Source organism: Mangifera indica, unplaced genomic scaffold, assembly GCF_011075055.1.
Source record: "Mangifera indica cultivar Alphonso unplaced genomic scaffold, CATAS_Mindica_2.1 Un_0061, whole genome shotgun sequence".
Lineage (NCBI taxonomy): Eukaryota > Viridiplantae > Streptophyta > Magnoliopsida > Sapindales > Anacardiaceae > Mangifera > Mangifera indica.
Window position 1 is genome coordinate 66,410 of NW_025401153.1, and position 16,998 is coordinate 83,407.

Consider the following 16,998-nt stretch of genomic DNA (forward strand, 5'->3'; position numbering starts at 1 on the left):
ATCTCTACATCAGTCCTTGTTGCTAAACTAATCAACAGTTTTAATCTTTTGTGTTATTTTTGGTGTTCGGTGGAGATTATCGACTAATACCAATGATCAGCTTTTGTTGTGTGGTAGTTTGCTAACCGTAGAGTCTCTCGTAGAGAAGCGATCATTTGTAGAAGTTATGGTTTGTGCCTTGATTAGTGAATAGACATCCCTCGTCTACAAAGTATAATCTATTAGTTGATTTCTCTTCTTTGTCATCTACGTACGATAAAAAATAATAATTTTTATTTAATGAGTATTGATCGTTATCTTATTTATAATGTATCCTTTTAAAAAGTTAATATTTTAAAAAATTAAATTATGAGTATACTCAATAGTGTTATCTAAGAGAGAGGGGAGAGACAAAAACATGGATAGAAATCAATCATCTCATCAATACTTAGGATTTGTTTCACTTTATCCTAAGGTAGGCAATAAAAATTCTCTTAAAAGCTTATATCTAAAGTTGAGTTCTTCTCTGGACATTTCTCTATAATATTAATGCTTGATCTATTAGAGCATTCTTCCAAAGTTACTAATACTATAATTGTGGGCATATACTTTTAAGCAACGAGTCAAACGATGTTAAAAACATCTTTTTGCTCAATTCTTTACTTGCATTTACTTTACATTATAGTCGATATTATAGTTTATTATCAAAACCTTAATGATGCTATTGATTTATATCTTGGGCAAAACTTTGAATTGCGTACAATAATTGGTGATGAAAATTTCATTAATAGTTTGACATTGAATGAAGGGTCTCTCACCAAACATGCTAGCATGCCATCAATCTATAATGTATTGCCCCTCCAAGCACCTACCAAAGGTGGATAAATTCTCCTAATAAACTTAAGCAGAACATTTCTTCTGAACATTTCTTCTGAAATTCTCTATAGAAAGATCCCAAGGTGAAACTCACACATACATGTACAACCTATAAAAGACATACACCTTGAAAAGGTCAAAACTCTCAACTTGGGTGTTTCTCAAGACCTGCAGTTAATTCACTAAAGATAAGTGACATTAGCATTCCTCCAACTCCTTAGAGTAAAGTCCCTTAACCTTGAGTAGTTTTGCTTCTTTTTCCCACAAGTTATCCTTTAAGTGTGAGTCTATTCTCATCATGACTTCAAATGAGAATGTATAGCTCATGTTATAAGCTAACAACTCGCGATGTTAATTATCGATGGTTCATCCTTGGCACACATGTCGAAAATATACATCACCCTAATGGATAAATTAGCGACTTCAATTCCTCTAATCATATTAAAAGAGCCCTAGTTATTAAAATGACTAGCAGTGGATCCTATCCATGAATCGACATTGAACTTATAGTAAACATGCATGATATCTCTCCAGTATTTCAATGATATTATCTATTTAACACCTAATGTATTGACACCCTAATCAGTCAACTAGACAATCAAGAATTATTGACTCTATCGACTAGAATGATAAATTACGGATACTATTTTTGACGTAAAAAGTTTTCGTCTTTTTGATGGTAATATAAGAGGAGTGGGATGATGAAATTTTTTGAGGCAGAGGTTGTTGAGCAAGAAGAAAAAGATAAGATTTTAAAGAAGGTTGGTGAGCGAGAAGAAAATAACAAGAAATGAAGGAAGCTTGGAAAAGAGAGGAAGTTGAGAAGAGTGCAAGAGAGGCTCTTAAATGGACTTAAATAGCAGAGCGAGAAACATTGGAAATGGAGGTGATCCGTGTTGAAGGTTTATGACATAGTGGTGGGGGCTAAAAACTTTGGCAAAGCACAAAGAAGACAGGTGGTGAGAATGGTTAGAAGTTGCTAATAAACCATGTCAATATTCAGGCGAAAATAGTCAGCAGTGACGTTTGAGATAGTTCTCAATTGAGAGTAAAAAATTATAAACTTTTGGGGGAAAATTGTTATATAACTTTAGTAAATATAAATGTATTTTTGTGTTTTTCATCAATTTTAAAAAAAATTAATAAATTTAATAAATGGGCTTAAAATGAAATTATCAAACCTTCAACGTGGGAAATCGTTGTTTCATCAAAATTTAAATTCGAATAAAAAATAGTTATACCACAATACAAATAATTATAAATTAAATTAGTGTATAATCCAAAATAATTATTAATTAAGAGCATCTTAGGGAAAAGGAACAGTAATCACTTTTTCAAAAGAAGAGAGGTGCAGAAAATACGAAAATTTTTTAATTAAATTTAAACAAACTGCATCCAAATAAATGAGATTAAATTAAAAAGAAAAAAAAGAAGAAGAAAGAAGTGAAATTATTGAATTAAAATTAAAAGATGTGTCTTTAGCTAATGACCTTTCTTTCCTCAGTTATTGGGAACCAGGGAAGAGAATTAGATACTGCATGCCCACCTATCAATGGCAATGATCTTATTAGCACATAATCATCAAGAAAGACACCATTTTTGTTCACTGGAGAAGATTATTAAAGGTTTGACTGGTAAAAAATATTGATTAATTAATTAATTAATAATGCCGTGTCCTTTCTCCATTGATGGTTTTCTTCTTTCTTGTTTATGGGGATGAATGATGAAAGGAACATATTCGACCACAATAACGATGGTTGAGAAACCATACACGTGAGAATTCTGATTCACAAATGATCCTTTTCAAGAGATAAGCATAATAATATTAATTTCTTCTCCTGCTACTATAAAAGCAATGGAGCTAGCTCAAAGATATGGCAAGACACAACTAAGTTTACAGCAATCCCCTTCTTTGTTTCTTCATTTAGAGTTGTTACTGTGCCCCCCTTTCTATAAAGGGGAGTTTCTGAAAGCTCTTTAGACCCATTCTACACGAAGAAAGAAGTCGATATGAAGGTATGAGTTTACAAAAAAGTTTTGCTTTTGAAATGACTTTTCATCGCATTCATTAACTTCCCATTCAGGATGAGATTCATATGTCTGGTCGTTTAAAATATACAATCCAAGCTTGCTTTTCGCAGATTAGTGTCTAGTCATTTACAAGTTCTAGTTTAGATATTGCCAACCTCTACCTAATAGCAATTTCAGTGGGCTGAAAAACACAGGTGTTTTGTTGTGGATATTGACTGTAGAAGCAATTCCAGTTGTTATTACTGTAGAAAAATGAAAAGGGGAGCAGTGAGAAAGTGAATATGTGGGGTAGAGTCAAATGGTGGGAAAGATTTGCTAAACCTTCCATTACAGAGAGAAAGAAACTTCTATCGGGAGGTGAAGTTTTGGGGTCAAACTGGTGGTTGGCACATACGCGTCTAGTATGTGTTGCTTTAACCACGTGGCTCTGCGCTTTTCCTTCTCATCAATAACACTTATTTATACACCAGAGTTCCATGCCTCGTTTTGTACGCAAATTCAATACCCTTGTCTGGTTTTGTTTCTCCTTCAAGCTATAGAAAGAGCCCTGAATCCTTTTAGTTTTTGTAACGCTTAGAAAGGTGTGGAAGTGAAAATCTCAGTGTCCGTTTTTTTTCAAGTTCTTCCAAGAAGCTAGCCGCTAACCTTTGTTTTCATTAGCAGTAGACAAACTTTGAGTTACATAATATTTTTTTTTCACTAAGTTGCTTAAAGAAAAGGTTTTTCTATTTCTCTCTTTGTGATAACGAAGATGGGTGAGAGCACTGCCAACAAGAACTACCTTCCTCATAACCAAGTGTTTGATCTTTCCCTTGACGTGCATACTCAAGGCGGCTCCAAGTGCTTCGATGATGATGGCCGCCTTAAGCGAACTGGTAATTTACGTTACTTTCTTTCTTTCACAAACTTTCTTCAAGCAAAAACTAATACATGTTCTGCTTTTGGCAAGTAAAAATCAGTACTTCAATTCCCTTGTTTATTAATGATTCTTTTCATCTTTCTGTTTTGAAACAGGGACTGTTTGGACTGCAAGTGCTCACATAATAACAGCTGTTATAGGGTCCGGAGTTTTGTCCCTTGCATGGGCCACAGCTCAGCTGGGATGGATTGCAGGGCCGACTGTCATGTTCTTGTTTTCTTTTGTCACCTACTACACTTCTACACTTCTGGCTGCTTGTTACCGTACAGGGGACTCTGTCAATGGCAAGAGAAATTATACTTACATGGACGCTGTTCGATCCAGCCTTGGTAAATTTCACCACTGTCAAAATATCAATCAATTTAGCAACTGGGTTTCTCTCATATTTCTTGCTTTGCCCTTTTGTTTTCTCTCTCAGGTGGAGTTCAATTTATGATATGTGGGCTTGTTCAATACCTGAATCTTTTTGGTGTTTCCATTGGCTATACAATTGCCTCATCTATAAGCATGATGTAAGTTTTACTATATATTCGTTTCATTAATTGAAAAAAAAAAAGGAAGCAAATTTAGTATTCTGGTTTTTGATCAATCAGGGCTATAGGAAGGTCAAACTGTTTCCACAAGAGTGGTGGCAAGAATCCATGCCTTATGAATAGCAACCCATATATGATCGGTTTTGGGGTGGCACAAATTATTTTCTCTCAAATTCCTGACTTCGATCAGTTATGGTGGCTCTCCATTGTTGCTGCAGTCATGTCCTTCACTTACTCAACAATTGGTCTCGGTCTTGGCATTGCTAAAGTTGCAGGTAACTTGGCTACCTGTATCTCTAGTTGCATGTTGAAAATTACACACCACGCTTAACTGGAACTATCAGGGGAAATTTTTTGTTACAGGAATGGTAATTCAGAGTCTTTTTTTTTTTTTTCTTTTTGTTTAAATACCAGAAACTGGAACTATCAGGGGAAGCTTAACTGGAATAAGTATTGGCACTGTCACTGAAACCCAAAAGATATGGAGGAGCTTCCAAGCGCTGGGAGACATAGCCTTTGCCTATTCTTACTCCATCATCCTCATTGAAATTCAGGTATATAAACTGCTTGATATTTTTTCTTTTGGGAATTTCATGCTGATATAGACTAATGAATAATTGATATGTACAGGACACAGTAAAAGCCCCACCATCAGAGGAAAAGACAATGAAGAAGGCATCACTACTGAGTGTTGCAGTAACAACTCTATTCTACATGCTTTGTGGCTGCTTTGGCTATGCCGCCTTTGGAGACTCATCACCTGGAAATCTCCTCACTGGTTTTGGTTTCTATAACCCTTACTGGCTGCTTGACATAGCCAATGCAGCCATTGTTATCCACCTTGTTGGTGCATACCAAGTTTACTGCCAACCCCTCTTCGCATTCATTGAGAAACAAGCTGCTGCAAGATTCCCAGACAGTGACTTTATCACCAAAGAGATTAAAATTCCAATTCCAGGATTTAGACCCTTCAGTCTCAACCTCTTCCGATTGGTTTGGAGGACAATTTTCGTAATCGTAACCACTGTGATTTCGATGCTTCTTCCATTTTTTAATGATGTAGTTGGTCTCCTTGGAGCTCTGGGATTTTGGCCACTCACAGTGTACTACCCTGTTCAGATGTACATAGAACAAATGAAGATAGAAAAGTGGAGCCTAAAATGGCTTTGCCTCCAAGTCCTAAGTTTTGCTTGCCTTGTTATCACCATTGCTGCAGCTGCTGGGTCTATTGCAGGCATTGTTCTTGATCTTAAGGCTTATAAGCCCTTCTCCACCAGCTACTAATTCTTCCAAAGACAAGGAAGAATTATGATTATTAGGATTTTCAGTTCTTGTTCTTGTTCATGTTCAATGTTCAATGTTCATATCCACCTAAACAGCCATGTCACTGGTATTGCTCTTAGTTTACTGTTGTTTCTTTTTCATCTTTCAAACAAAGACAGAACGAATGTATCCATGGACGTAGAATCGAATAATTCCTGCGTCCTCATTTAAGCTATATGTAACGATGTCTATTTCTCAAATGCAAAAACACAGTGAGCTAGGCCACTTACTGCTATTATCTCTGTGTCCATTCATTTATTGTACATCTATTAGCCATCAAAGTAATACCATAAAAGTTATCGGCAGGATAGTGTCATGCATGGCACCATATGCTTTCCTAGAACCATTCAAAGTGCCACCTTAATTACACTCTTAAATGGCCCAAAAAAAAAAAAAAAAAAAGCATATGGGTCATTCGGCAGGACTATTAAATGCCATGTTCTCGAACTCAGCTAGTCCTTTCTATTGGAGAATGGTAAAGACAACATTTTAAGTACAAATGGGGGAAGATTCAGAATGGCTTGAGTTATAACAGTTGAAAGGAGTGAGCATTGCTCTAAATTATGATCTTCACCCACCAAAACAACATCACAGCTGTTCCCACCATATCAATCAATATGAGAAATGGAAGGTGACAGTGGGAGTAATTAAAGATAAGAGTGATAGATTCTCCTCTCCTTTGCACCTTCGAAGAGTGAAAAGTATTGGCTATAATATGGGGAATATAAAGCTGTTCCTTTACTTGAAACAACGTTTTGTTTGAACTCAGCTGGAGACTCAGGAACCCTTAGCAGAAAAGTAAAGCAAGAAATCTAAAAAGAATCTGCCGACAGAGTAATGCTACAGATACAAACAAACTTATTCATATAATTTTTCATGGCGATATCTAATTACTTGATTTTGAAGTGAGTGAAAAAATGAACAATCACATCACCCAATCAAAAAGCTGTTAGTTAGATTTGTTAGTATGTATAGTTTTATTCTCGCTGATAAATGAGGAAAATTTCTCCCAGTGGCTAACCAGCTTTAAATGTATGGCCATAAGATGTCTTTGCAGACAAATGGAGTAAAACTGGAAGGAAATTTGTACAACAAACTTGGGAAAGCTTTTATGTTTTTTGTTATTGGCTGTAAATAAACCTCCTGTCTCTTCATACACTGTCAGTCTTCTCACCAAGAACATCAATCAGTAATGTGTTGAAACTGATTCTTGCTTGAAATCAAGGCAAACATTACTGTTAGCATTATTGTAGTACTGAATTATAATGAGTCAAAAATGTTCATGATATTATGTACAGGAGGCAAGTTTGATATCATCCTGGAATATAATATGGATCTTTGGATTATCCCACAGAAATCTGACAAAGTAAAATTAAAAAAAATAATAATTTGTTTTGTTTGATCATAAATTCATAATTGTTGTGGGGACTGATTAAGAGAAGAATCTCCAAGAATTAAGGCAGTTTATTCACTTCACATTTTAACTAATCACCTTGCAAATTAATTTGTTGCCAGTTTCTAGAAAAATGGATGATCCATCAATTCAAAATCCTTGTAGGAGTTAATTACCTAATAATAAGCTAATTAGAGATAGTAATAGCCAATACCATTCATAGGGAAAATCTTGGTTTGTCTTCGTCTCATCTTTGATATAGGATGATGGGAAATTTCCATTCCTTTCGTCGTAGGAAAATTTCTCTTTCATTCACTTTCATCCTTGTAAAGAAAAATTTTCACAGTTTTCCCACTATCCCTATTAAAGATATACATATATTTATTAAGTGTTAAGACATATTTATAATAATTCAAAATTTTTAAAGATTATTCAATATGAAAATGTTCAGAGAATATGTAGGAGAAGGCCAAATCGAAGAAGGGACAAATCAGGGATAAATTTATCCTCATCTTTGATTGTGAGATTTTAGTCATCCTATCTCCATCTCTATTTCTATAAAGAAATCCCTTCACCGTTCAATGAAGGGCAAACCAAAGAATTTTGCAAGCTAAATTATCATCTCTAAAGCTAATGTGTTTATTGACTTATAAATTAATGCTCTAAAAACACAAAAATTCCTAATTAATTTCCACCAACTATTTATTTTTTTTAATTTTGGGGTCTCACTTGCTTTGTTTGATATTGAAATTGTATGTCCTTGTTCAGACAATGTTCTTGGGAATTCTTATTAGTTATTATGATTTCTTATATGGTATTTGTAAATTTTCTTCAGATTTGTTAACAAAGTCATAAATTAATTATTAATGTACCTTGAAATTAAAAAAAGCTCAACATTATTTTTTTGTATTTATGTCTCAATTTTCTTTGCTTCATAATTTGTATTCTCTCCTTGCCTTGCACTCTTGTGCTACAAAGAATGTGACAAATTCTTTGTGCCAAATAATTTCATTAAGCATGAAAAGCAAGTTTTCCCTTTTTCTTTCATGAAGATATGGGCTACAGTCCAGTCAAAATTTTCCTGACAAAGAAAATGGAGTTCAAATACAATGTAAAACTCTTCATATTTTTGTTTTGGTAATTTTAATTTAGAAAAACTAAAATAATAAAATAATCATTATTTTACGGAGGTGAAAATAATTTATTTACTAATACAAAGTTAACAATACCAGAGTAAGTTTTTACATATATATTTTTTTAACTGGGGATCGCACCTATATTTATTGGACGGATAAGTCTTAAGTACATTCACTATAAAAGCATGTATTATACCAATGTATTATAAATCCGAAAAGATTTGTTCACTGGAATTTCTAAAAGCATGTATTATACCAATGTAATGAAAATCAAAACATTCATTATAAAATAAGTAGGAAATAAAATTTTATTGTAAAATGTGTTTATTATAAATAAAACCATAAATACATAAAATCCATCATATGGTAAATGAGGATAAGAAGTCATTTGAAAATACAATAACAAACTCAAGAAATACATAAAGTCATAATATAAAAACATTCTCTTGATCTCTTTCTCATGCAAATCATCTCAATTGACTTGCATTTCTCTCACAACACATTAAACTCATTTATTATCTGTAAAACAATAAAAAATAAATACGTAAATGCTAAAATACTCATTAAATTATCTATCAGATACTTTTACATGCATACAACTAATAACATAATTTAGCGTTTCACTATTCTTATTCTAGTACAATATTACACGTAGTTTACACCATTAAAGTTTTTCTCTTGGTGATATTACTCTTTAATTCATCTCATCAGTGTAATATTGCACACTACCACATCATTAAGATTGTCCACTCAATCCATCTCTCCATGGCAAGTATTCAAGCACTTCTCTAAGAGCATCGTAATGGCTTTCCCTAACCTTATAGCCTTGAATAATTGGTGTATAACGGGGGCACAACTAAAACTGCATCTGCAGAAGCCAAGACAATGAAGGTATCAATCATTATTAGTGAAGTGTTGGGAGTAACCGCACTATTCTGAATGCTCTTTTGGTTGCTTTTGAAGACTGATCACCAGGAAACCTCATCACTGGTTTTGATTTCTATAACCCATATTTGCCACTTCAAATAGCCCATGTACCCATTGTTATCAATTATGATCAACCATCCTGTGTGTGCATACCAAGTTAACTGCCTGTTCCTCTTCACATTCGTAAGTTGGTAACAATGGGATTGGCAATAGCAATCTCAACCAGGACGGTATAATCATCCACCATGTATTCCATTTTTAAAATGCTTATATTTGTATACTTTATTTCCCAATTATTGTACTTCTTGGAGCTTCTCATGCTTCAGCCTGCTAGCAAATTAATAACAGCCGAAGAGTTGGTGGGATGTTTTGTTTGTATTGGAATCTTCTTTTTTGGTGCTAAGTAAAACCATGAATATCAACCAATTGAAATTGCTCTTGCAGTCGCTTTGACAATATTAATGGAGTTAACTACGGTTAAAAAATCTAAAAGAACACCAAATGAACAATGAAAAGATCAGAGAACCAAACTTGCAACCAAAGAATCATGAAAGAATGCAATTCAATAAATATGACAACATTTCTGATTATTCCAATCTATGGAAAAAAGAAAAATAATTACACCCACAGCCTAACTACTAGAAAAAAAAATCACTAACAAGCTATTGATATGGCTATTCAGATTTTTCCTTGGGAAGATGCTTTCTGATTTTCTGTGTACAAAACAAATATATTCTATGAAGCAGAATAATTTACACAATCACAAAAAGGTAAAAAGAGTTTCTTTACTATGATTGTCATGGGTATCAACTGAATTTTTTCTCGCTTTTCACCGAAGACAAATTCATGTTGGGTCCATTGCTTCACAAGCAAGCACAGGACTTGCAGCTTCATCCCAAAATTGTATATCACTGACAAATGATGTGACCGTGGTGACTTGTGATACAGAGGTTTGAAATATCAACGGTTTCTAAGAAAGTTCTTCCTTGTTGAACTTGCTCCACGCTTCCTGTTTTAATGCATATCAACTAAAACATTAAAATCAATACAACCGAACAATACTTGTCATGTTCAAGCACCGACTGAGAAATGAGAAAAAAGAGATACTTGTCACAAAAATGAACTTAGAAAAACCTTAACAATGGATATATAGAAGAAAGTATATGATACTATATAGAGTAAATAGCTACCTGCAGGACAATTATACTTTCCTATCTGGGGTTATCAAGAAACTATTGGTATTGCTCAAGCCTCCCACTTTACCACAGAGAAAAAGCATTTCCTAAATTTGTATTGACCAAGCATAACTATGTCCATGACTTAACGGTAGCATAATGATATTCAGTGACTTATGGCTAAGGACAATAAAAAGTAAAAATCAAATTGCAGATAATGAGAATAAAAAGGTTTGGAAACCTTGAAGTACAAAAACATACTTGAGCTACATTACCTTGAGAATATCAAAAACCTTCTCTGCAGTATATTTTTGTTTAATTGTAGCACCTCTCTGTTGAACCTTATCAGGATGAACACATAATGTTGCCTTTCTATAAACTTTCTTAACAGAGTTAGAGGTAATGAGATCTGTCAGTGAAACTGGCTCCCAACCACATTCTGGCCAAAGGACCTGTTTTAATTTGGCAGATATTCAGGATTTGTTTGTACAGAAAATAGAGACAATAGAAGGCTCATTTTGTGCAGCTTGAGAAAGATCACAAATCTAAAACTTTTTTAATGGTAGTTTAACAAAGAAAAACACTAGTTTCAGTTAATGTGCAATTCAATGACTCCATATTACTACCAAAAATGAAGTCTAAGTAGAATGCTATATATGGGAAACATCATAAGCGTTTTACTTGGAAACATAACAGTCTTCAGAATTATTGAATCCCATTAAAGGATATCAAATTAAAAACCATCAACTTAAATTGTTTCCCTCAAACCAAAATTACAACAAACATGTGATTTCTAGAGACTAAACTCTCCGTGCTTAACAGACAAATACAAACACATGACGAAAGATGTATGAACTGGCAGTGCTGTCCATTGTTTGCACAGTAGCTACTCATACTGCTAATCACATTCCACTTTGATAAAAAACATTTTATACAAAATTTGGCATAGATCACAGTAGAATCCATGAATCATCATATATAGGTAAGCACAAAACATTCACTTTTGCTTTGTTTCACTAGGCCAAAATGAGAAGCAATATAGAAGCACAATGAAAATGTTGCAAAAGACGAGTGTTGTTCAACAAGGACCTGCTAACAAATATATTAACACATAGGTATATTTTGTGTGTGCACAAGTATGTGTTTTTTTCCTTCACCTTTTTTCATTTTTAAAATTTTTTATCAAGACAATACCAGAATGCAAGCATGTAATGTAAGACCTTTCATTTCATCTGCTATAAGGATCAAATGATCTAGCATTATGCTTTTGGCTTCAAAGTTGTAGTTCCAAAATACTGGACCAAAATCACCTTTAAATATATGTTGCCTTAGACTCTCTTCAGTGGAGAAAAACAGCTAACAACAAAAATCCAAAACAAGCAACTCAAAAAAACTATTATACCTCTGACATTATCTTGCAATTCAAAGCCCAAGATGTTTAATGCAAAGCAAAAGAATTTTCTCTTTCTAGATAATTAAAATAATGAAGAACGCACATATTGCAATGATGATAAAAGTGCACGCATATTGCCTTCTTTCCCTGCAGCCCAATGCTTTATCTCAACATCCAACACATCAGCAATCCTCTGTAGCACGTTTAAAATAACAACTATATTAAAATCATTTGAGCATCACAAATTTCATATGGGACACTGGATGTACTTACACTCCTTTCTTCTTGTTCCTGCCGAGTTTGAAGGTCACGTTGGTTCATATCAGCAACTGCTTTAGCCTGTGTGAAGATAAATACATATATAAAATGAAATTCGATAAAATGTTCACATATATACAGTCTAGAAGGAACTTTAGCCTTGAATTGTTAATCTATCAACACGCATATTTAAGGCTCAAGGACTAAAAAACACATTCTTAGCCACTGTTTTGACCCCCCCAAAAAAAAGTTCAGGTTGTGTAAGGAAACAAATCAAGCAAAAAGAAACTGGAAATCACATCACACACACAGAACAAAACAGACTTACATAATTCAGCTAATTATACCGACGTCCACGGATGCACCAGGTTTTCTTATTAACTTTAGGATTACAGAATACAAAAAATATAGCCACATTTATATAGGAATTTAGGACAACACAATTACAAATAAGCCTCTCATTAAATTTACGTTTCAGGGACGTTGTCCCTCTAATCCCTGGTCGCTAAACACGGCAAGACCCCTTGACCCTCAATTGCAAGGCTAGGCCCCACAATGACACCCGGCCAACCTGTGAAGATGTCATTCAGGTATGATCAAACTTCACTCAAGTAAAACAAGTTAATGAAGCATCACTTTTCAGAATGCTATCTGAGTAGTTCTATTTCTTTGTCCTGCTCATATATCAATTCAAGAGTAGATTTTGTTTTGCCATTAAACCAATGAAGCTTCCCTCAACATTTATATCCTTTAGACCAAGAATAATTGCAAACTCAACCATCTTAGAAAATAAATCTAACTGTAATTAGAAAATCAAAAAAAACTCATACCACACGATCATTTGTCCTTTGATGACGTCCCAATCTTGCTCTTCGTCTTTCGTTGGTTTCCCCTTCATATTCCTCAAATTCTCCGAATAATGGTGCAGCTGCTGGGAACAAAAAGGTTACCATAGAAAAAGACATCTTTCTAAAGATAAACTTATTATGTAAATTAAAGTTCATTTTAGCAATCAGTTACCATCAAACATTGAAGCAAGGCCATCGAACATATTTGTTGCAGGAGGAACATTTTTTACATTGTGTGAGCTCCTCAAAGATGTCCTCTGTGCCACATCAGGCCTTCTCATGTTAATTTTCGCATCAAAGACAGGGTCCTGGGAAGTACAACAGATAACAGATAATTAAATCTTCAGTGTTATAGAATGGCATACTTTTAAATTATCAATAATACTCACTGAAGTTGTAGCCCTTGACCTTGGTGTACTACTTGATTGAGAACTCATGCTAAAAAAGGATTCTAGATCATCCTTGCTCTCTTTCTGGGTTCTTTGTGCAGCATCTTCAGCTTCCTTAAAATTCTTAGCTTTGGCACTAAGTTGATCCTTGCTTCCCTTAGCATGGTGTACACCTGAGCATGCATCAGCATTATTTCGTACCCTACCCATGGCAAAATCTTCAAGTTCATCAATTGAAGATATGCCTGGATTTATAATTGAGTCATAAAACATATTTAGTACATTAAAGTCATGGGGCACTGATGGAACATTAAGTTCTCATGTTATATAACAAAGAAAATAACCTTGATCTGTCTTCAAAATTTGAGATGGTTTTGGAGGGGGTTTCAGTATTGGTGAACCTTTTGGTGATGAAACAACAGGCTTTCTGCCTCCAGATTGAGTGAGCTTACCAAGCTCTTCTAGAGGATGAGTGAATGAATCTGAGGAATTATGTGCTGCCGTTGAAGTTCCTTCTAGCACAACAAAAGGGTCATCTGCTGACATGAAGGCTGATTTGGAGGCCCCTACATTCGTTCTGCACAAAAAGATAAGAAACAAGAATAGAAACATTGATTTTATATATCACAACTTATCAAATTGAAATTCATAACATCAATTCGAGAAATCATTAGAAAAAAATATCCATCTTTGAATATTACAATAGCAGAATCTGACTAGTAATTTTGCAGATAAACTTTGAAATATATTTAATTCATACAGGGGAAAAAACATAGAAGACAATGACATATCAGTTGCAAAAAAGAATTAAAAAATCAATGGCCATGCATTCAAAGTTTAGACCATGAACTTAAGTCTAAGGTGTACTTTTAGCATACATCAACAATAAGAAAACTATTTTAGTAGCTAGCAATCAACCTGACTTTCTTTCTCATCTCAGAAGACTTGTTACGACCCATTTGTATTACTACTATATTCTATTTCTAGTATCCAGACCCCCGTCAGGATCAGCAATCCTACAACTTAATTGCCAAACTGAAAAAGAATGTGGTCTCTGATACTGCATTTTTGGCTCAGCTATATCCCTAAATGCTGGTGCATGTGTAACACCATTATGCCAGTGCATTCAGTACTGTGAATGCCAATATACACTAACATAAAATCAACAAAAAATACAGAATAAAGATCCAAAGTTCACTAACTCCAGGGGAGTAAAAGCTGCGATGTTTTTAGTCCAAGCAAATAATTCCACCAGAACAGAAAGCAGTGCATATAGCAAAGCATAAGCACCTTCAAAATTCCATCTCTCCCTCACACTGCTAGAAACATACTACTCACCCAAACACAAACACAAAATAATTATTGAAAGGAAAGAACTAAAAGGACCTAACACTCTCATCATGCATTACATTTCCATTATTACCATAACTATTAATTTTTAAGTGCAGACACCTGGTATCATTTCATCTATAAATATATTTTAGTAAAAGCTAGTTAAAATGAACAAATTAATCCACTAAGACATTGTCTTTCAACTAATAAATAAAAAATAAAATCATTTTACCAATCAAGTACATTTTATAAGTTTAAACAAATACCTATTATTTGGAGAACTACTGGCACCAAACCCAGGTATCAAATCATCAAAACCACCAACATTTTGCTTCGAATTATTCGATCTCGTTTCAGCTCCACCAAACCCACTACCTAACAAGTCATCAACTAAATCATTCCGCTTTGGCGGAGAACTAAACGTCCCAAAAGCTTCGTTTTTGGTCTTATTCAACCCGAAAACATCATCATCATACGCATAAGATTTCGAACCAGAATTACTTGATGCCTTGAACATAGAATCGAAATCCAACGGAGACGCTTTACTTAATTTAGTCGCCGAGTTTTGAAATTGGCCAAAAACGTCTTCGTTGAAGGCGCTAAAACCGTTGTTATTGGTCTTTGATTGAAAGAGAATGTCATCAGGAATCTCCCCACTAAAGGAATTTGAATTGGATAAAGAAGGTTTCCTGTTGAGACCCGAACTGAATGAAAAACTTCGGGCTTGACGATTCGTGGTGGGTACAGCGGATCGCTTCGATGCAGCCATTGGAGCAGCTTTGCCTTGCGGCTTCAGACCGAAACGCTCCGTTAACACACCGAACTCATCCATTTTCACAACTTCAAGAAATTGAGAAGGAAAAAAAATAACAATTCGATTTTTTGTGAATTTTTACAAAATAATTTGATTGAAAAAAAAAAAACTGATAATCCAAAGAGAGTTTGTGCTGCGTATATACGGCGGAGACAAATTGGCGGGAATTGAGTGATGAGGAAAAATCGGAGGTGAAGAGAAAATTACTCAGGAAATAATTTAGAAATTGAAAGGAGAAAATAATTTGTGAAAATCAACAAAAAAGAAGACCCCTGTCTGTCTCTTTGCCTCGGTGGTGGGTGCGTGTAGAGTAGAATAAATTCGAGTATAACGTTGGGCCATTGTTTTATTCTTGGCTCTGTACCTGCACAATCTCTTCCATTTTGCCGACAAAATTATCATATTTCTAATAATAATATATGTTTATTTAGAAAAATGTCATACTGGAAGACGCCTAAGCGCGGCACCTGTCATTTTTTAGGCAAATTATTTATCCCGGAATGAACAGAGATGAAAATGACCTCCTGCAGAATGTGAGCCGGCCACAGGCACCGGCCACTGCTTGTCCTTCATTTGGTGAAGGGTTGAAGTTTTCAAACTACACATTCTGACATTTACTACGACTTCCCGCTGGCTCTGTTTGAGACATCTACTGGGAGGGAGGCAAATCGATGGCCCATCTTCATTCTATTACAATCATATCATGTCAAGTTACTTGGGTCCATTTTCCAACTTCTTTAACAAGCAAAAGCTATGCAAAGAGAAACTTCCTATCTCACATCAAACTTTGCACAAAACAAAAACTCTTGGTAGGAAAAAGTGCAGCCTAAACAAGCAAAAAGACATTTTGATCATCATCATCAATTATTGGCTATTTACCCACGATCCTTCCTTGTTTCTGTCTTTTACTGCTTGAATGTTCATCGAAATTATTTGAAACAACCAACTTAAATTATCAAGATATAAAATTAGTAAGTGAAATCATTGATGCATTCAGCTGTTTCTTGGTAAATTGCATCAGTATGTTTGCTCAATTAATTCTTAACTTTGCAAGCAAACAAATGTTACTAATAACTTTGTTTATATAGTCGTAGCTTTATTTTAAAAAATTATTTGTCATTAAGTAAAACTAGTCAAGCATCAAGTAAAAATGGCAAGCACAATCTGTGAGGTGTTGTCAGCCTCTCCCTTTCCAGTGGTTTCTTGACGTGAAAATTACGCCGAAAATTAGCTAAAATCGAGCAAGAGATTTGGCTTGATTTTCAACCAATTTTGCATTATTTTTTATCTCTCAATCGATGTCGATTACAAATAGAAGAAAAGAGATGGTTGTGTTGTCGTTGACTACTGAAGGAGATGATGTCAACAACACAAAATCAATTGAAATCGAGCTAAATTTTTTGCTCTATTTTAACCAATTTCGACGTTGTTTCTGTATTAGGAAACCACTGAAAATGGAGAGAGTGACAATAACTTAGATCTTGGGGAGAGAGACAACCAGTGACAGAGGGATATGATATTGTCAAAGAAAGGACAACAAATTGGGAATGTATGAGAGGGTGCAATGATATTTCACAAAATTGAGGAATGGTTGCAAGATAGAGGTTTTGAAAACTATGAAATCATGAGTCAAGAGTAATTTTTAAAATTCAGATGAAAAAATAAAATAAAA

The 16,998-nt window shown here is 34.5% G+C and overlaps 2 protein-coding genes across 5 annotated transcripts; one reads left to right on the top strand and one right to left on the bottom strand.

The window, feature by feature from the left end:
• The first annotated feature begins 2,716 nt into the window (after positions 1–2,716).
• Positions 2,717–5,896, top strand: LOC123207143 (amino acid permease 3-like). Its single transcript, XM_044624412.1, has 7 exons — positions 2,717–2,871; positions 3,638–3,761; positions 3,901–4,134; positions 4,224–4,317; positions 4,399–4,613; positions 4,753–4,892; positions 4,969–5,896. The coding sequence occupies exons 1-7, from the start codon at positions 2,866–2,868 to the stop codon at positions 5,620–5,622; spliced, it is 1,467 nt and encodes a 488-aa protein (XP_044480347.1). The 5' UTR covers positions 2,717–2,865; the 3' UTR covers positions 5,623–5,896.
• A 3,752-nt stretch (positions 5,897–9,648) lies between these two features.
• Positions 9,649–16,073, bottom strand: LOC123207144 (auxilin-related protein 2-like). Of its 4 annotated transcripts, XM_044624414.1 has the most exons (10): positions 15,794–16,068; positions 14,779–15,690; positions 13,525–13,757; positions 13,181–13,425; positions 12,964–13,099; positions 12,774–12,874; positions 11,959–12,024; positions 11,789–11,878; positions 10,568–10,744; positions 9,649–10,126 (listed from the first exon to the last, which is right to left on the bottom strand). In XM_044624414.1, the coding sequence occupies exons 2-10, from the start codon at positions 15,342–15,344 to the stop codon at positions 10,088–10,090; spliced, it is 1,653 nt and encodes a 550-aa protein (XP_044480349.1). In that variant the 5' UTR covers positions 15,345–15,690; positions 15,794–16,068; the 3' UTR covers positions 9,649–10,087. The 4 variants fall into 4 exon arrangements, with proteins under 4 accessions (XP_044480349.1, XP_044480351.1, XP_044480348.1 ...); XM_044624416.1 differs by having other exon boundaries at positions 13,181–13,353; positions 14,779–16,073; XM_044624413.1 differs by having other exon boundaries at positions 14,779–16,068.
• Between the last annotated feature and the right edge of the window lie 925 nt (positions 16,074–16,998).